The sequence below is a fragment of the Nicotiana tabacum genome, chromosome 5 (assembly GCF_000715075.1).
Source record: "Nicotiana tabacum cultivar K326 chromosome 5, ASM71507v2, whole genome shotgun sequence".
Classification (NCBI taxonomy): Eukaryota; Viridiplantae; Streptophyta; class Magnoliopsida; order Solanales; family Solanaceae; genus Nicotiana; species Nicotiana tabacum.
Window position 1 is genome coordinate 133,629,880 of NC_134084.1, and position 21,813 is coordinate 133,651,692.

Consider the following 21,813-nt stretch of genomic DNA (forward strand, 5'->3'; position numbering starts at 1 on the left):
CATCTATCTCGGCCACCAACCCCTTTATCCCACGATGACGCAAGTATATCAACGTACCTCTATAAAAGCTGGGCGAAAATATATGCAGCAGGTGACGAACGTTGACCTCACAGCCGATCAATTCCACGTACTTCACCAGCATCAGAAATAGTTGGTACAAGTAAGGGGGAGCTGCGCCGGAAAGACATTATAAAATTGGCAAAACTCCTCTGCTAATGGGGGAGAGGAAGAGAATAACTAATCAAGAATGGGTAAACATAGAAAGCACAGTATCCGGGTCGGCAAACCTCTACGATGTTGTCCCCGGCCGAAACACTTTCGACGTGAGGGGGAATGCGATGTTTAGACCGGAGATCGGTTATTTGAGGTGGTCCCTTCTTAGAAAGCTTCTGAGAAGGGGCATGAGTGGGTTCCTTTGGGAAGTATTGTCTAACCAAAGGGTTCTTGGGGACTACCTCTTCCACGGTAGGGAAGCTCTCATACTTTTCAAACACGAATTCCTCACCATCGGGAGGAAGAGCCACCGATAAATGAGTAGCATCAGAGACCTCGTCTTGAATATGAGGGAATTCTGACATATTTTCGTAGCAGAACGTATGCAACAAAATCTGAAGAAGATATTTACTAGGAAGAAGTCAGGGATTAGAATTGAAGAGGCTGCAAGAAATTGAAAGCGGAGATCGGAGAAGAGAAATGCACATGCGAAGTGAGAAATAATGAAAAATTTCAAAAATGAAGCCCCCCATCTATTTATAGGGTTAGGTGGCACCAGAATCGAAGCAACAGACCATCAATGGCACCAAAATAGAACGGCAGAAGCACATACACTGCATCGGGAAGACGAGTAATTATGACGCGCGTGACCGTGACATCACCCCATGTTAGCCACACCAACCGCAGCCTCACTGGCCATACCATTTTTTCGACCTCGGTCGATTCGACTTAATCAACACAACCAAATTTCTTGTAAATGGACACAGATCGGGTCCGCTTATCGAGGATGTGCAAGATCACGACCTCAACAAGTGGAGGGACTAACTGTATTGGTCTAAATTTGGGCGGCTTGATAACTGCAGATAGGCAGGGTCAAGGACGGGGTCGACCACGACATAATAGCGAGGAGTCGTCTTCAGAAGAATTGTTGCCAAGGTCGAGCAAATGGAGTAAAGAAGTAACGGTAATATAGGTTTAGAAATAGGCATAAGGATATTCCTTATGTTGTACCTTTTAGGGTTTCTTGGAGATATCCCTTATAAATAGGAAGGGATAAAGAACAAAAGGGGGGATCTTGACTTTCTTGAGAAGGGCACTTTGTAAAGAGTTGACTAAGAAGAATATACAAATATTATCTTGACCACTGCCTACTTGGCTTAACATACGTTATTCATTCTTTGTTTGCTAGATCCAAAGATTCCTTATCCATCCTCATTTTCCATCATTCCACGTTGCTGTCAGAAGAAAGAATCACCCAAGTCATCTAACATTTGGGTAATAGATTCCTTCTTATTATATTTATTGTCATTATCTACATTTTTTGCATGTTCATGTTATAATATTTATTGATAATCATTGAGTATACATCCGCTATTTAATATTCTCAAACGTTGTTCATCTCATCAATATATTTAACTAGGATTCACCCTCTATTTCATCATTAATTAGTTTAACAAAAAACTTAACACTTTTTGGTCAAACAAGACTCGAGATAAAAGAACAACAATACTAAGACGACAAAGATCTCATTACTTAATTGTATACAGTTATAACAAAAAGGAAAGATTAATCAACTTATTTGTTTTGATAGATTACAATAATACATAATTTACATTAGTGTACGTGACTACGTGTGTATATATTGCTTTTTGTTAATGTATAATAAGCTGTTGCATGGAATGCATGCGGCGTAAAGTGGATCCCCTGTCGTCAACCAATAGGCCAATTACCTTTTCCATTTTCTAATACAGAAGAATAATAAAACAAAGTGTTTGTATAAACACAGAACAGCTTTCACATTTGTCTGTGGCTCAGCTGCTCATCCTATCTTAATGTCCCATTCCTCTTTAGAATTGTCTTTTTTGTGTTTGGTTTGGTTGGAATAAATCAAATTAAACCTAAGTCAAAAATTTCATGATACCTCAAAGGATGATCGAATATTAATTTCAGACAAAAATTCCATCCTCCATAATTCTGGGTCCCTCCTAACATACTCCTAATAATTCTTCTCCAGTGTACCATAAAATTATAAGTTCAAATTTGATATTTATTAAAATTTTGATACGCTTTTACCTAAATATCTATACTTCATATCAAAAATTAAGAACCACACTATTGAGACATCACATCGAGGACCACAGGTTCTAGTGAAATATTTCAGCCAACAGAAAAATCAATGAGTATCCTAGCCTTTAATAAAATTATTAAGACACCGATCAACCATTGAGATGGAAATTATGAAGACGAAAAAAACACAAATGTTGATGGAATTAGTGAAAAATAATTAAAACCTTGGTGACTGTCAGCATGATCCAAAATTTCCCACTAATTATATTCCAGAAAGGCTTGAAATATGTTAGTAATATTATAGCTTGATTCATATGGGGTATGAACAAAATAATGACAACCCATGGAATAATTGCACAGGCGTGCATCAAAGTTTCCACAAATTTCGTCGAACTCATAATTAGGTCAAATAATGCTGTTTCATAATTAGTAATCTTCTTTTGTTATTACCCTTAATTTTCAGATAGACCACCCATTCTAGCTTCAGATTATCTTACCCTTCTCGTCTTATTTGGCCTTTTATTAGGGCTGCTATGCAGATGGTTTGGGTTAAGAAAAGAAAACTTTGGAAATTATTGGTCATATTTGTAAAATTTGTTTCGTACTTGCCTATACGAAAAAAGTAGCCATACGAATCATCCCACGTAAACACAAGGTAGGGAGAAGGGCCATATCTCAAAGGAGTATGTTGTAGACAGGGTACGTACCCTGACACAATAATCTGTGATTGATTGCATGGCTCGAATCAGACCTATAGAGGCCTATAGACCTATAGATATGTGACTGGCATGGCTGAGCATTCCACATGCACGCAAGGTTCGGGGAGGATCACATCTCAAAGAAGTATGGTGTAGACAACTCATATTCTAACGTAATAATCTGTGACTGATTCCACGGTTAAACCCAACCTAAAAATCACACAAATACAATTTTATCATTATTGTAACGTTCCCTTTCTTTTATACTTGCCAATAGATTGTCTAAAATAAATAAAGTTAAATGAAGATGGGACGAAGGGAGAAGTATATCATTTCAAAGATAAAAAAGGACAGCATCATGGTGTTTTTTCGACCTCACTTACTAAAAAAATATGCATAAATAGAGTGAGGAAGAATCTAGCAACGAAAACAATAAAGGATAATTATCTTGTCGAATGATAGCCTAGTACACCAAACCGAAGCCTTCATCTTTGAACCTCAAATGCTAATTAATATCAAACCTCTTTCACAATATTTACCAATATCTTAGATGTTTAACAATCAAGAGCGCGACTTGAAGGATTGATTTCAAATGACTATGCCCCAGAAAATACACCAATATAATTGCTAAGAAAATATATAGACGATTCGGGTAAGGATTACATACACTCTACTTTCTTCGGACCCCATTTTGTAGCATTACACTGAACTTGTTATTGTTATTAATATTTTTGTCATGAAATTCAAGACAAAACGTGGGTTAGCAAGACATTATAATTTGTTCTATTGTCATAATCCTAAGTCTATCATTAGCCAAGATTTAGCGATGCGAGTAATTTATGGTTAAATATGCTCTATATTAATGCTATAGGCTAATACCATGATATTAGTTCGGCGTAATTATGACATCACTAGTAGGATTGGGATCATAGTTTGATTGAATAACTCAAGTTACAAAACCACTTTATGCATGTACCGTGAAGGAATTCGGAGTTTGGCATGTTACTAAAGCCAGTCAAATTGCCTATTTTTTATTTTTTTAAGTAGGGGTGTACAAAGGAAACCGACAAATCGCATCAACCCGATAATTCGAGTCAAACCGAGAAAAAGAAATTTGACTATGGTTTGGTTTGATTTGGTTTGGTGTTGGAAAAAAAAAACCGATCATAATTGGTTTGGTTTGGTTTTAACTAAAGAAAGTCAAACCGAAACCAAACCAACCCGACATTATATATATAGAAATTTTAGATATAAATATATTTATTGTGATGTAATTTATAAATATTTCTTTAAAATGTTCATAACTTTATCTTTTAAAGTATTATTTCAAGGTTGTACTTAGAACTTTGGAATGTACCAATAAGTTTTATAGCCATTAATATGAGTAAATTAAGTAATGCTAACAAAAGCCCAACCAAAATCAAATCAATACTAATACTAACAAAAGACATTCAATTCAATACTACGAACGGAAATGTATTGAATATCTATTTTTTGTTTTGCAATAATTTAGATAAAAATGCATAACCTATTTTTAATTTTTCTTTAGCATTTAGTCATGTAATTAATACTCCCTTATTACTCTACTTATTTAGAATAACTTATTACTTTTAGATTATGTCTATTTTTATTATGACTTTTTAATTAGCAATATTTATATTATATAATTTTATTGTCTTTATTGTTAAATATTTTAGGATACTACCATGGCACATCTCATATTTTGTATTATTTTCTTGGAAAGTACTTTATATAGTTGTATCTTACTAGGATTAAAGAAATATTTTTAGCACAATTTTATATGTTTTGTTCTACGAAGATTTTACCGGAAAAAATCAGAGAAAAAGCGAGAGTGAAAAACCCGAAATTTATTGGTTTGGTTTGGTCTTTAGATTTAATAACCCGACACAATTGGATTGGTTTGGTAATTATAAAATCTGAACTAACCCGACCTATGTACACCCCTATTTTTAAGCTTAATACAACAGGGCTATTTTTCAAGCATAATAGTCAAATTGCCTATTTAGTATAATACAACAGGGCAATTTTCTATGCATATAGTATATATACCTTCTTAGTGGATTTTTAATTATCCCAAGTAGATCCTTAGCTGATTATTCAAAATGTTGATAGCTCACATAATTATCTGACATTTTAAGCTATAATTCTTTTTAATCAGAATTTCAAGAAAGTCATCTATAGATATTTGTGCATTCATTTTTTCTTACGCAGGACAGAAAGTGGGTCCAACAAGAGCTTTCCAGGTTGGGTTTACATGCTCTAAACTTAAATGAGTTTTTTCGCTTTTAGTCCGCGGCAGAATCTATTTACATTAGGTAATTCAAAAAGTGTATAAAATTTATATATTTATATATATATATATTCGGCTATTATTTTTAGAGCGGTTATACAGTATCATTTCCCCCAACTTAAATCAAGTCAAAACCATGTCCTCTGATTATTTGTTTAGTCCTATGGCAGGATCCTTTCAGATTTAGTGGGCGTTTGGACATAAGAATTATAAATTTCACAAAAAAAATTCAAGCAAAATGATATTTGAAAATTAAACTTGTATTTGGATATCAATATAATTTTGGGATATTTTTGAATTTTGTGAGTGATCTGAGTGAAAATTTTGAAAAAACAATTTTTTGGAGTTTTTCAAATTTTCGAAAAAGTTTCAAAAAGGAAAATTTTATGGCCAAACACTGATTTTGAAAAAAAAGTGAAATTTTCGAAAAAAAAAGTGAAAAGATTCTTATGGCCAAACATGCTCTTAGAGTTATTTCCAAAAACTTAAGTACTTTGTTTTCCATAAATGATATCTGGTTAGACTTGGATCCTTTTAGATTTAGAGCTACAATCAGACTTTTCTATAACAATATCCCTATATAACAATACTTCACTATAAAAGTCAAGCTTTTTCCAGAACCAAATATTATGTTATGTTATAATATTTGTTCTCTATAATAGCACTTCGCTATAACATCCAAAAATATTCGGAACAAACGAGGCTGTTATAGAGAGGTTTGACAATAGTTGCTTTGTTTTCCCGAAACAATATCCTGCTAGGCATATGGCTGGATCCTTTTAGACTTAGAGATAAAAATAGCACGGGCTAGCCAGTTTTCGGACTGGACATTCAAAAATAGCCAGCGTTTGCAAAGTCATTGAAAAATAGCCACTATTTTGCTGCAACACGAAAAGTTCCAGCATAATATACTGGAGATCGGTGCACCTGTTTATGAACTTCCAGCATATTATGTTGGAACTCTAGCACGCGGAAAGTTCCAACATAATATACTGGAGATTGGAGCACCGATGCTCAAATCTCCAGTATATTATGCTGGACCGGTATATTATACTGGGATATTTTTCCGGATTTTGAACAGTGTTTTCGTTCAAATTTATCTTTACATGAAAAGTGGCTAAATTTCAATTACTTTTGAAATTGTGGCTATTTTTGAATGATCACTTGTAAATCTGACTATTTTTTAATTTCTCCCGACTTAGAGCTATTAACAAAGACTTAATTTATTTTGGGGGATTTGCATCTATACCCGCTTTTTGGGTCACGTTTTAACTTGTGTCCGCTTTGCAAAAAAAGTTGCAAGCGTACCCACTTTTTCGCATAACTTCAGCATACAGAGCTGAAGTAGCAAAGGCTATCACGCAAAACTTCAGCATTCTAGTAGACGACCCTGAAGTTGCAAGTGTGCTGAAGTTTTTGTTTGTAATTGTTGAACTTAAGCATAGTAGCTGAATTTTTGTTCTCTATTTGCTGAAGTTTTTGTTTGTAATTGTTGAACTTAAGCATAGTAGCTGAAGTTTTATTCTCTATTTGCTGAAGTTTTTGTTTGTAATTGCACTAAATAAGCTGAAGCTTTTTTGTCCTGGATTCATTAGTTTTGTCATTAAGCTTTTTTCAAAAACTTCAGCAGAAAATGCTGAAGTTATTTAGTTCATTTATAAAAACTTCAGCACTAAATAAGCTGAAGTTTTTTTTGTCCTGGATAAGCTTTTTCAAAAATTTCAGCAGAAGATGCTGAAGTTATTTAGTTCATTTGTAAAAACTCCAGCATTAAAAGCTGAAGTTTTTTTGTCATGGATTCATTAGTTTTGTCATAAAGCTTTTTCAAAAACTTCAGCAGAAGATGCTGAAGTTATTTAGTTCATTTGTAAAAACTTCAGCACTATATAAGCTGAAATTTTTGAAAAAGCTTTTAACATACTAGATAAATAATCAGATTGCCAACAATATCTAAATCATAAATTTTGGAAACAATAAACGTGAAAAGAACAAAATTATCATTGTCTACTAACTTACGTACGCGAAAATATTCACAAATTATTGTCTACTAACTTACGTAATTATTTATAATTTGTTTTTAAATAATCTGATAAACATATTTATGGCAATCATCCCATGAACTGAAGTTTCATAGCAGCACCAACAATAGCAGAAGAAAGAAGAAGAAGAAGAAGAAGAAGAAGAAAACGAAGGAGGAGAAGGAGAAAGAAGGCTAAAGTTATTTAAAAAGTGTGTACAAATTAAAACTTTTAAAAAAAATAGGTATATCCGTATAGGCCATGGCTGAATACTTTAGATTTACATACCAGACTGCCCCTGCTGTCTCGGTAGCATTTTTGGGGCATGTTGTATTCAAAGATGGAATTATGGTAGATCCTAAGAACACTGAAGTTGTGCATAAATGGGATAGTAAATACGAGATAATCACGTTCAATATCATAAGATAATCAGAGCAAAGCTAAAAATACAGTAATAACAAGTGAAAGAGGTTACTTCCCGGCATCACCAATGTAAATTTCAGTTTACACAGTAAACGTTCTGTCACCATCCTTGATAGAGTAAGATTTTTTTGTTTCAAGAAAATATACCATCAATTTGAGTTCTTTCTTTTCTCGGTCACTTTCACCACTGGTCGCCAGCAAATTTTGAGACAGCACAGTGCAATAATAAACCCATAAGTATGCACCAACTGGTAAAGCTGGTTTAATAGTAACACTACATGAGCACTCAACTAGTAAATACCTTTGTACATAAAAAAATGGGTCAATCACAGGTCCACAACCATTCTTACCGTGGAAATATTCACTTCACAAAATTCGGGTCCCTAAATATCTCAATAGTTCACAGGATGCGTTCAAAGGATCACAAAGATTAACCCCCACAAAAACCAGAGACTTGACTGTACACAGAGATTCAGGTCTGATCAAGGCAAATACTTTTTCAAGTACTCTACTGTTCACAATACATCCTCTCACAATAATGAAAAATTTCTGAACAGCCGTATTTAAACCATTGATCACACTCAGTATCGGAAGTTGCCTCTCAGCTCAAGGTCCGGAGAAGTGATTGCTTCATTTCTGGCACCTGATGCAAGTTAGTTGTAATATAGGTGATTGCAACATCACAAATCAGTTCCGTGAAAATGATGGTAGTGGCATGGCCTCCTGCGGACGAAGGATTACAAGGACACCAAACATCCCCAGCATAGGGAGTACGAGAAGCCATTTCAATAACTTATAATAATACATATGGAACGTTAGAGAGAAATCATCAGAGAAATATAGCCCATTCTTGTCAACCATCTCCAACAATACAGTCCCAGCAGTCCTCACACTAACAGTTGGGAGCATAATACGATGTTTTCCAGGACGGTTGAATATCTTATTTTGCTTGACAGTTCGTTCCCCTTGGTAATTACCAGGAACTAACAAGCTCACCTGTCACAATGAAGAATTAAGAAATAACTGATGAGATTTTAATAGTATACGAGATAGACCAAGTAAGTGAAAGCTTTTTACCGTGACATTATAAGGAGCTTGGGACCCATATGGGTATCTGTATTTATCAACAATTTCTATTTCAACCCAGAAGCTCTTGCCTTCTTCATCACGGAAAGCTCTTGAAGATGGAGTTGCATAGATCCCCTCACGATCATTACGGTAAGCAGCATTGTTTCTCCCTTGGTTAGGAGATCTCCAAGCCTGGCGTACATAACGTGTTAATAAGCAGAGAACACGAATACTTAAGCAAAAACAGACAGAATTTCTCACTTACTTTGAGGGGATGATGTGGAGCAGGCGTGGAGAAACAGAAGACATTACCATTCATGGTTGTTACAATAAGATCAAGGTCATCTCCGCCATCAACGTTGTCAGCCAAGACCATGCTGTATCTGCGATGAACAGAAAACATATTAGCTGCTCAAAGATAAGTTTATACTTAAAATTACAAACAAACAAAACAAAAATAAGAAAAAAAGAGAATGTATGGGTATGTCTTACGAAGTTTCACCAATATCTACAACATCAGCACATGATGTTGGTCCGTCTATGAGATACAAATAACCATCAAATGACGTCGTGACAATGGTAAGCCCTTTTTTCTTCTCCCCACGTTTGCTCAAATCAACAAGAACAACTCGATTCATCACTCTACCATGAGTCCTATAAGGATATGGACGTACAAATGAACCATCCTTGCCACTCAGAACATATATATTCCCTGAAAGTGTTGGGAAAACAACATCTGTATGGCCATCTCCATCCACATCACCAATGGTAGGACCCTGAGGAACTAGGCTCTTGAGATGCTTTTCCCAAATTTCTGTGCCCTGTGCAGTCCAAGCAGCAACATTTCCATGTGAATCTGTGGTAACTAGTTCAATCTTGCCATCATCATTGATATCAGCTGCAACTACTGCTCCTTGGATTTCAGCCATTTCGAGAGGAAACTTATCCCTCACTTTGCCTGATGTAGAAGGTCTTTAGTCTCCAAATGGTACAACGATAAGAACAATAATATCAACCAGAACAGGCTAAAGATTTGAGAGGATGACAAAAAAAAAAGCAATTAAGAGGATAACACTTCATAATCTGACTTGCCACTTAGCGCGGCACGTCTATGGCCGTCCAAGAGGAGAGGTCAACAGAATGCCGATTGCACAATTAACTATTATTTGGTGTATATTTGACTATGCGAGACCCCAAACCTTATTTGGTCTATCAATGACTATGAGTGACTCCAAATCTCATAGGCTTAATCAAAGAGGAAATATAGCAGGCAGTTACATTCTAAGATGACACAAAGCATTACAATTACCATGACAGGACAGGCTATTAAACCAACATGTCTCTAGTGATGGGAAAGTAATTCCAGATCACATAGGAAAGAACAGTTATAATTTCTTCTGAATTATTTAGTATTAAAATGAAATGGACAAAATAAAGGATTCATAGGATTAGGGGTGTCAAATTTAGCCCAGGAAAGTATTACCCGCCAACCGCCCAAACTTGGACGCTTTGGGTTGTGAATATGTTCATTAGCTGGCCTATGCCCAAATTAGCCCATCTAAAAGCTTGGGCCATTTTTGGGCTGCATTTGTAGTCGAAATTGACCCATAAGAGCACTTATAAAAGCATAGAAAATAAGTTTTAGTCTAGCTTATTTGAAATAGACATGATATACAAGGAAAAACTTTTATTAGGTTGATTTCGTACTTAATTAAATTATAAAATAACAAACAAATGAGAAAAGCTTTTGAGTTGGACAAGTTGGTTATAACCCATTATTTAGCTCAAACTAACCCGCTCATTTTCACCCAAGCAAACATTTGGGTTGCTTATAGCCCAACCGATTTATTGCTTCAACCCATTTTAACCTGGCTGCATTTAGTCCAACCCCGCCTATTTGACACCCCTAGTGCCTACATAGGATTCATATAGCTGAAGCCAAATAATTTCAGGATTGAGGTAGAGTTGATTGATTGATTGACCGACTTACGCCAGACATCAGCAACATGATTAAAAATTAAGTAACAAGGAAGAAAAGACCTCAACAGAGGATTACCGTTGTGATCCAACACATAAAACAAGCCATAAGAGGTCCCAACTAGAATGTCCAATTTTCCATCACCATCCAAATCAATCACGGTAGGAGAAGAGTATATATAGCCACGGAAGTTCCCATTGTCAGTACTTAGGTCCAGCTGTGCAGTCCATTTAACTTGCTTGGTTTCTAGATTAAAAACAACAATACCACCAGCGACATATTTTTCTATGTCAATGTCTCCAAGTTCCTTCAAATGCTCCTGATTGTTGTAGTACCTGTAAATTTATGATCAATCATTTTTTTTTTGTGGGTGCACAATTGACTTCCGAAAGTTTAATGAGCTGTCTAATACTAAAAGAGACCTTAAGTGGAGGAAAGTAAAGGAGATCTACTTGATAAAGAAAAAAGGAGGAGATTTTAGTCATTTAAATATATATATATATATATATATATATATATATATATGCTCATACAGTAATGCACATCAAGAAGTTCAAAGCTAAGCTCCTATAAAAAAGATAGACCTCAGATAAATAGCATTTAATTAAAAGATCTTGACTCGAACAATTGCAACTCCTATATTTGTTTGGCAGTTGTGTTATGAGAACTGAAATGTATAATACAAGCTATCAATATAACCAAGCTGAAGTTTTAGCTCAACACCACATACCCAAGTAAACATCCTTTTCTGGAAGGAGTAGTCATTATCCAATCAACAAGAAGCTCACTTCAAGATTACACAATGCAGTCTAATTTCCATTTAATAGCAGCAACAAATGTCCAAAGGGGAGGGGGGGGGGGGACAAGCAAAGGAGCCGCTCCCAAGCCACCTATCATTGAAACTGGCCTGGATGATCTTTGGAGAAAGGTGCAAGCAAGAGAGTATTCTGTGGTTGATCATCTGAACAAAATCAAGAAATCAGCCGAGATTTCGGTCAGAAACCGAGAAACAAGAAAACAATGTAAAACCAAAATAGCACCATAGTGAAAAAACTTACTCATGGTCAAAGAAGTAGGATACTGCAACAATCATCTCTGACACCCCGTCACTGTCAATGTCAGCAATGACCTGATAGAAGCAACCACATCCACTAAAATTTGTTACCTGACATTTAACGACAATGAAGTATCAAACCAAATAAGCTGTTTTGTCCGAGAGACTTACAGGAGTACATAAAACATGAGCATCAATATGAACATAATTCTCCAATTTTTCGTGTTCTGCTTCATCAAAATCTTCACCTCTCCATTCTTCTTCATCATCATCAAGGTAATCATCATAGTCATAATCATAATCATCAGGCAGCTCCTCATTATCTCGGAATAACTCAAAAGATGAATCAGCATCCGCTTCCAGACCTTCTTCATTTTCCACAGTTGCAGCTCTAACATCTTCGGATCTGGAACCACTTTCCTCTGATCTTCTCAAGACATCATCTTCAAGAAGCCTTCTCCCCTTACTTGTTCCATTCTCCAAATTGCTAAGTTTCTCATTATCAGAACTCAGAGTAATATTGCTCAAGTTAGTGATTTTAACTTCTGCATCAGCTAGACTATCATTCTTCCCCTTTTGGTCCTCTAAATTAGATGAATTTGATGTGTTAGGTGAAACTTCTGATGGCAAAGATATTGAAGCATTAGATGATGCATCATGGTTGGCTTCTTTTTGAATAGAATGGATTTCCGTGTTAACTTCTGATGCAGTAGACTTTGAATGATTGCCTCCATGAGTAGATGCATTGTGACCTAAAAGAATTCGAATTAAAGATATGATTTAAGATAAAATGCAATTGATGAAGGTCAATATGTAGCATCCACTTCTAAAGGAAACAGGTTATCCTGAGAGCATAACATCACCAAATAAGCAAAAACAAATAAGAGTATCCCTCTTGACATGTTGATAATTATTTAGGGAAAATAGTCTTTCCCCGGTGGCAAGACAAATCTATGTAGATGCGAAAGGGCTGGAATCCCATTGAGAAACAGTTGAATACTGGAAAACAAGAACCGAGGGGGTAGAACTGGTAAATAGGTGAAAAAAGTTAAGAGCTGCAACATAGGATTAAGTGCACCAGTGCTGAGAAAAATATAGCCAAAGGTACCAAATAACAACAGAAATATTTGAGAAATAGGCCCTACAGGATAACAGGTAAATTAATTAAGCATTGTAAAATCAGGAATATATCGCAGCAATCTATTCTGGACCTTACTAACAAGAGAATAACTTATAAAACATAAGGAAAAGTTTCCACCTCATGGCTCTGTAGATATATAAAAACTGTCACATCACATTTAAAAAATTGCCTATTCTGAGCTAGCTTGGTAGCATATAACATAAACAAGCAGGAATTACTAAGAGGAAACAAGGTGACTGAAAAGCAAATGTAAAAGGAAATTCTCACGGGCAATAGAGTCCTTGACAGCCTCCTGTATGAGTTGGTCATCATGGACGTCTGGATGAGAACGGTCTACTGGGTCCAGATTCAAACCCACATGCCAATCTTTTTTAACTCTCAGCCGAGGAATCTCCAATTTATCCGACATCAAGTATCCTGAGACCCTATGTAAATCTAACAAGGTCATGCTAAATGCAGAAAATGCCTCAACTTCAGGAGAACAGTTAGAAAATATGCTATATCCATACCTGAAAAAGAGCACCTCACCATTATAAGTGGCCAAACCTATCTCCCTCACCCCATCCTTGTCAATGTCGTACAGAAAAGGAGTGGAATGAACAGTTGATTGATGGAAAGCTGGCCATCCTGATGATTTAAAATTATCAAATTACTAGAATGTCATATGATTTAGATATAACCTGCTTCAAACCTCATTATTATTCATGTAGATCATCTCTTCATATCAAAAATGAGTTTTTCACAGTGTATAAATTTACATCTTAGCGTTCAACTTATATATCAGCATGATGCGAGGTTTCTGTAGCCAATCAAATAAGTTTGCATTTATTCTTATAACCACTTTTCCACAAATCATACCTGGAACTTTATCTCCATCAGAACCTTCCAGAACTTCCAAGTAATGAACAAAAGAGGGAACTACCACCTCAAGCTTTCCATCACTGTGATAAAAATCCAGAAACATCTCCAAAATGAATAAATCTACGAAAAATAAAACAATAAATGACACTACTCAACTTCAAAAATGAGCAACTTCATGCAATTTCGTTGAATCTCAAGCATAACTAGGATTAATATAGGCGAAATACATAAACAACCCCTTTAAGTTGTCCTCAACGACCAACTGAACACCTCAAAAATGCTAATGATCAAATAGACACTTTTTGCTAAGCAGAAACGCGTCTCTTAAACCCCTTATACTGATATGGCAAAATTTGTGTGTTACACTCAGAGTGGAACGCGTGAAACTCTTTAAAATTACATTTATCCATTTTTTTTCCGAAAATTAATGTGGACCCCACCTCCTTCTTCTCCAATTTTTTCCTCCACCATTCGATGAGCACCAAACCTTTCTCTCCACCTTCCCCTTTCATGCCATAAAGCCACCAGGTATCGCCGCCGACAGGCTTATCACTCGAACCATTTTCGGAGTTATACAGGGAAGGCACTTTTATAATTTTTTCTTTTCTGTGTTCCATAGAAACCCATAAAGAAAAAAATATATCCTGGACAGAATTTCTATCACTATCACAACCTTTGTCCACTACTAAACAAATCCAAAAATATCAAATCTGAAAGCTAATTCCACTGCCATGTCCATAGCCTCAATTCAATTATACATCTTTATTACATACACCAATTCATTGTAATACATTCCTCTCACCAGTTTCTATTAGACCAAACACCAATCACTCACAGAACACACACCAATGACCTTTCCTCCATATCATCTCCAGCATTATACTATTAAAGAATCACCATCACCTCCTTTATCTCTCTTTACCCCAAATTTGAAAAAAATCTACTAAAACCTTCCAATTTCACCACAATAGAATTTGGTAATTGATTCTTCGCTGATGAAAATCTTCACTTAGTTGGGTTAGTCACCATGGGTAGGGAAAGTTAATACATAATCTTTTTTTTAAAACAAATACACGTGTCATTTAATGATTTGTCCATTTGACATGTCATCTGCAATTGTAACACACGCATCATGTTTGTTGGTCTTTGGTGTTTAGTTGATCTACTTTATTAAATGCTTGAAATGTCTAGATGAAAATAGGCTCAGTTGAGGTGTTCAGTTGGCCGTTGAGGACAACTTAAAGGGGTTGTTTATGTATTTCGCCATTAATATAGCTTTTTCCCTGTGATTATTGGGCAAGGTCTTGAACACATAGGCATTTACCTTTTCACAGCCACCCATTTTCATCAACTAGTACACATGTTATCTATTTGGTTAGTCATAAAGAAATAACTCCTTCCATATCATTCATCTTATTTTTTTTTTTTTTACTATTACACTCTTGATAATATTTCATCGAAGTACCATTATAGAAACAAGTAGTCTGAGACAGTAAACTACTCACAACATTCATCCTAAGCCACTCATCACACACACGGGCAGTGTAAAAGCAAACACATTACCATTTACCAACAAAAAGAAAGAAGCTTTTATCGCGTTACCTGTTAATATCAGCAATCAAGGGCGACGCATATACACTAGAACTAACTTCTGTCTGCCATCTTAGCTCCAAATGCTGAGGGCATTGTGTATTCAACAATTCATCCTCATCTCTGCCAGCAACAAGCACCAAAAGCAATATTAAAATCTTTTCAGTTTTTATCAATAGTGTATCAGCTGTTGAAATTCAAAGAAATATGTTTCAATGGTATTTTCTCTGTCCCATTTTTTTTATAACTACAGTATCCCGGCCAGCTTGCACGCACCTCGACTATTTCCACGAGGTACCGGCTACCTCCCATTAGCACATGTACCACAGAACATGGAATTTCAACCCACTTCGTTGACTTTTAGGCTACACGCTTGGGTGCTTCTTTTTAAATAACCGTGGTGTAAGAACTAGCTTGTGCGCAGTGGCGGAGGCAGGATTACCACCAATGGGGTTCAAAAAAAGGAAAAAATTCAAAAGGTCGTGGCTGGTGGGGATAGAACCGAGGACCTTACAAAGGTTTTGAAAATCCCCTCGACCACTAACCTATGCTTTTGGGTTGTGTCAAGGGGATTCAAAACATAATATATAGAGGTAAAAAATAGGTTTTGCCTTACATATACAATGTAATATTTCGGCGAAGGGGGTCGGGTGAACACCCTTCCGCCACCCTAAATCCGCCCCTACTTGTGCACACCTCTCCTCCGTCGTCCAATTTTATTAGGAAGTTTGACTAGAGAAGGAGTTTAACATGCTAATTTAACTTATATACTCCCTCCATCTCAATCTCAATTTATATGGCCGGCACAAAGTTTAAAATATTACTTCTGACTTAAAAGTATAATAAATTAGTGGTAACATAACAAAGTATAAAGAGGTTCATGCAAAGTCAAAATCAATTAAACAGCTGGAAATGGAAACATACAAATTGGGGTAAGCGAGGGAATCATCAGTGGCTTCTCGTTCTCGAAATTTGTTCTTTTTCGTGTCCTCGCTTTGCAGAAAACGGAAATTCGAAGACAATAGCAGAAAACAGAGTACAAAAACCCTAGTTTTCATTGAGATCATTTTATTTCACCTGTGAGGTTTGGTAAGCTAAAGACATTTCATTTTGCAGAACAGGTGAAGTCTCGCGAAATTTGATACAGCAAGTCTTTGCTATTCCGTTAAGCAAGATTACCCCTTAATTTTAAGCATTTTTACTGTTTTTGAACACATTACGGTAATAATAGTACCCCTTTTCCGTCAAAGCTTTAAAAATATATTTTTACCCCTTATATATTTTATACACTAGTAAATTTGAAAAATATGCATAATTCATTAAAAGACCATTATGACTAATTTAGATATTATCCCTTTTTATGAGAGCAAAAACACTTATATAGTATATTACTATTGGGTTAATTCTATAATTTTGGTTTATTTTGAGCAGATACTTGTATGTAGTATATGAAATTTATTTAAGTGTCATCTAATTGATAAAGATCTAAATAGTACTAAACTATATAATACTCTAATTAAAATGAAAAACTACATAAATTTCATCTTAAAGCTACCAATTATACGAAGAAAAAGATATAAACTAAAGTTAGTTGTGCATGTTGAGAGATAATATTGTACATAACTGAAGTAAAGATGTCTTTTGATAAGCAACAAATAAATCATTATGACGACAACCTCCTCTTGCCCTTGTAGCATAAAGTCTGGAACTTTTCTGTTGTACTCTTGTTCTTGTATATACTATGATTTTGAAATAAATAAAATCAAAATAGTCACAAATGTCTTTGTTAAAGAAAAAAGGAAGACCCAAAAATATTTGTAAAGAGGAAGAAAAGGAAAAAAGATAGAATATCATAATGTATCTTAAATTTTGAATTAAATATTTGGGAGTTATGAAAAGCATATGAGTTATGGATATTATTAAGAGTGGAAGTTAAAGAGATTTGAGTTACGAAAATAAAGATTTTAAAACAAATAAAGGACAAAAGATAAATATAAATTGTCATAAATTTACATATTAAATATTTGGGGGTCGTGGATATAAAAGACATGAGAGTTATTGAGATTATTAAAAGTATGGGTTATGAAGATAATGGGATGAGAGTTATGAAGATATAATAATGATAAAAAAACTCAAAAAAGAGAAAAAAGATAAATAAGTTCCTTGGCCTAACCTCACTTTCCTATTGCCCACTCTTTAATTCTCAAGGTTACTCTTCCGACTCTCAGGATCTATTATATTCAATGTTTCTAGAAAAGGAAAAATATTCATAACCTAGCATAAATGCAAGGCTGTCAATCACATGCAATGGATCCTCATCTCCAATGATGATACACCAATCGAGATTCCATCGTAACAACCTGCATAGATTAGAATTGCCATTGTGCAGGTTATAGTATCAAATTAATGAGTGTACATTATACTGATATATAATAGAATAATAGATATATGGTGATGGCTACTGTCAAGAAAGGGAAGCCTGGTTTAAGGAAGAAAGGCATGTCTGCTGTCATTGTTAGACAACGTAAACCTTGGCGACGAAAGGATGGTGTCTTCATGTACTTGGAAAATAATGTCAGTGTTATTGTGAATCCCAAGGGAAAAATGAAAGGTTCTGCTATCATTGGTCCAATTGAGAAGGAGTGCGCTGATTTTATGGCAAAGGATTGTTGGTGCAACTAATGCAATTTTCTAAACAAGGATTCAACATGCTGATAATTTTGGAATTAGTATTAGTATTAATGTCACATATACAAACAAATGTAACGATATTGTGATGCTTCGGGAGTTCCAGTAAGTTCATATATCAATTAAATAGCTACTTAATACCAAATTTTGTTTAATTTTTGGTAATATTCATTATGTCTTCCTATATAAAAATAAATGAGTACATTCTGACAGATAAAGAACATGAAAGAGAATACTAGTGTAACCGTACCGTAGCAATTGTCAACGGTGCAAATAAAAATTGTATAGGTTGTTTGATCTTTCTCGCAACATGTCCTGTATAATACTAAGAGCAATGTTGAATATTACTAAAATATAACTAAAGGAAGTAAAAAGGAATAAAAGGAGAGTATCATGAAAATCAAAAAGAAAATTACGGCGATCTTCTATATCACCAATTCCTCTGGTATTTGTGATTTTTATTGTCACGGTGGAAAATTTACTGTCAGTTTTGGATCCTATTCCGACGACAGCGAGATATAAATAGGACCACGCAATGAGGTTATGTTTTTTAGCAATCCATAGAATGTGAAGGGATGCTATACTTATGTACAAAATGATATTTGAAAGCTTACCAATGTGTCGTTTAGTGTAACGGGTGTGATGTTTCAATTAATGGTCATTTACTGTGTCATTGTACATAACGTTTCGTAATGGACGTTTTGAGCGTTTTGCAAATTTTTGTTTAATGCTGGAAAGGAAGTAAAGTTTTTTTACGGGGAAAATGAGTGAAAAAGACCAAAAAAGGAGAATCAAGATAAATGAGAATCCTTGCATATGAGACATGCCACGTCAGCTTGCCTATTCCCTCTTTTATATAGATATACAGATTTAGACCCTTCTGGTCTGGCCCTACCCCGAACTCGCACGTAGCGGGAGCTTAGTGCACCGAGCTATTCTTTACATATCAAGACTCGAATCTTAGACCTCTAGTTAAGGAGTACTTACTACTTGACCATATTCCTCGTTGATAAATGACTCTTGTTTCTATTAGTTAAAGAAACCGTCTAATCAAATTCCAAAAATAACCTAGTTGACGTTAATTACTGTTATTACTAGGAAACGTGTAAATTTTGAGTGTTTATGCCAATTCAATAAATACATAACACCTAAATATACTTTTCTCACTTGATTATGATTAGGTGATATTTATTTTTACCTCATTAACATCTCTTTTTATGTCAATTTCTCGTAAAGGTTAATGTGCAAGTTTATTACTTACTACTAAGAAGTAACATGTCGATCGAGTTAGTGGTTTCTAAATTGGGACAGATTTCTTTTTAAAAAAAATTTAGACACATGTTATGAATTGTTTGCTTTCTCATATTGAAAATAAAGAATCATTGGTATGCTGTCTTGACAGAGCAATTTGCAATTAATTTCGGAACACATGGAACTTGTTATTAAAGCCTTTAATATATCACTAGTAAATTTATCCGCGCTTCGCACGATTTAAATATGAATAAATAACTATTTTTATAGTTTATATTAACAATAAAATAATATTTATTCTTTGATCAATTTTATCTTTTATATATATTCCAATTGTTTCTTGGTATAATTGAATTCATTGTTGATTGTTCTTCTCTAATTAATCAAGCTTCAGTTTCTCTATGTTTAAATACATGGAAGCGTAGAACCTTCAATTTTATGGCGTATACTCTTTCTTAGGAATATCAGTCATGAATGTTTGGGTTGCCATGCAAAATCTTTCTTCATTTATGAAAATAAATTTTAATAATTAATTAAGATAATATATGCTTAATGAGCAACTAAATATTAACAATTGGTATTGTTGTTTATGCTACTGAGAAAAAGTACTAATGTTTGGGAACACTTGTTATTGAATTAGCATATATAATTTGTTACTATTCCACTGGATGAAGACTAATAGATAATTGGGGAATTGCAAATTCTGTTCGTGAAAATGAAATTTATTAAATTTATATTCCACCATGTTCTTGCTACTTTTATAAAGTAAATAATGGTCTACTCATATTGCTCCAATTACACATGCAATCTCCGGTCCACCTCTTTTATTCATGATCAACCATTTGGTTAATAGTTTTACCTCTATAAGGCAAATCTTTTGTAAGCAAAAATATTAAAGATATATGTTATTCATTCATATATAAGACTAAAACTATTACATTAAACAACCATCAGTGAAGAGAAAAAAGGAGTTATTAATTCCAATTCCTATTTGGACTCATTTTTAAATCCTTAATCAGGCCCTTTCTTTTTAAATATTCCTCTAAGGAAATATAAGAGAACAAACAATAGCAATATTAGCCTGAAAAGAACAATAAAAAAATAAACCATTTGTCATGAAAAGAAAGAAATCAAATTCTCTAACGCAATACTTTTTTAAATTTAAAAAAGACATCATCATTTCCATGTTACGTACTGGTATGCTATTAAAAGCATTGTATTTTGTATAAGATAGAATTAAATATTAGAAGACCAAAATCCATCTAATATAGGCTTTAAGATTTACTATGTTACCTACACAATTATTATGACGTACTTTTCAATTCTCTGTTCAACATCTAAAGCTATTACAGTTAGAGCATACAATTAATGTCAATGTCAATTGTCGAATCACCTTCTCAATTCCAGTTGCTAAAGGCTCATATTAACTGCAATTGTCGTACTTTGACTGCTAAAAAATAACATGCAAAATGCATAGCTAAACAAAATAGCAAGAAACTTATTTGCAACCATAGTAAAACAATGATAGCTTCAAATTATAAAACTTGTTTGAACGCCGTGCTAACCGTCTGTCTTATATCTAGCAGTAGATGCTTGATCACTGGAGGCATAATCCTGCGATTGCCACAACGAAAACTGTAAATTTAATGCTACTCTTATGTTGCAAGATGACTCCATATTATGGCTCTTCATTATTTTCATTTGTGCAAGTTCTTCTATGTCTTCACTGCTCTTCATTTGTTGGGTAATGCTGCCCATGGTATGACTCTTCATTATTTTAGTTGACTACAACATAGTTGATGAGAGAATTGACACATTTGATGGCCATAGAGATCAAGTTGTCATATCACATTGTCTATGCTCAGCTTTACTCGACATTGCAAACATATAACAAAGACATACCTGATTTCTTGTTTAGAATTTTTTGCATTATCCACGAGTAGATATCACAATATATACAAAGCAGGTAGCTTAACCCCACTTCATGATTAACGTGACCTGATGTAGCTTGTGAGGAATATTATTTTCAGTCATTTATATTATATTATGAGACAAATGAAAGGAAAAACTACACCGTTTCATATCAAATGAATTTAATCTTCTTTAATTATGCACCATTTCGTCCAATGGAGTGACAACTTTTTTAATTGAGTAACGCACCGGTCCTTAATTAGGTAATGCACCGTTTCATACTTTCATACAATAAAATGGCATCGATCCCCTTTAATTGAGTAATAATGCACCGTTCCTTTAATTACTGAACTGTTTCATACAACGAAAATGTTGATGATGACCTTTAATTGAGTAGTTTTATTCTTACAATATGAGGAAAAAATAGGAAAAAAGACACAAAAAAGGAGAAAAAAGATAAATGGATTTCTTGGCCAAAGAGAGTTGCCAAGTCACCTCTTCCATTCCCTCTTTTATATAGATATAGATAGATTAATAATAA

The 21,813-nt window shown here is 34.5% G+C and overlaps 1 protein-coding gene across 2 annotated transcripts; it reads right to left on the minus strand.

Moving 5' to 3' along the window:
* Positions 1–8,011: 8,011 nt before the first annotated feature.
* LOC107811430 (protein DEFECTIVE IN EXINE FORMATION 1) lies at positions 8,012–16,645 on the minus strand. 2 transcript variants are annotated; one of them, XM_016636354.2, is made up of 12 exons: positions 16,347–16,645; positions 15,435–15,545; positions 13,830–13,912; positions 13,481–13,598; positions 13,239–13,396; positions 12,002–12,582; positions 11,835–11,905; positions 10,855–11,111; positions 9,291–9,756; positions 9,064–9,181; positions 8,808–8,990; positions 8,012–8,726 (listed from the first exon to the last, which is right to left on the minus strand). In XM_016636354.2, the coding sequence occupies exons 1-12, from the start codon at positions 16,487–16,489 to the stop codon at positions 8,418–8,420; spliced, it is 2,598 nt and encodes an 865-aa protein (XP_016491840.2). In that variant the 5' UTR covers positions 16,490–16,645; the 3' UTR covers positions 8,012–8,417. The 2 variants fall into 2 exon arrangements, with proteins under 2 accessions (XP_016491840.2, XP_016491841.2); XM_016636355.2 differs by having other exon boundaries at positions 13,239–13,406; positions 16,347–16,550.
* Between the last annotated feature and the right edge of the window lie 5,168 nt (positions 16,646–21,813).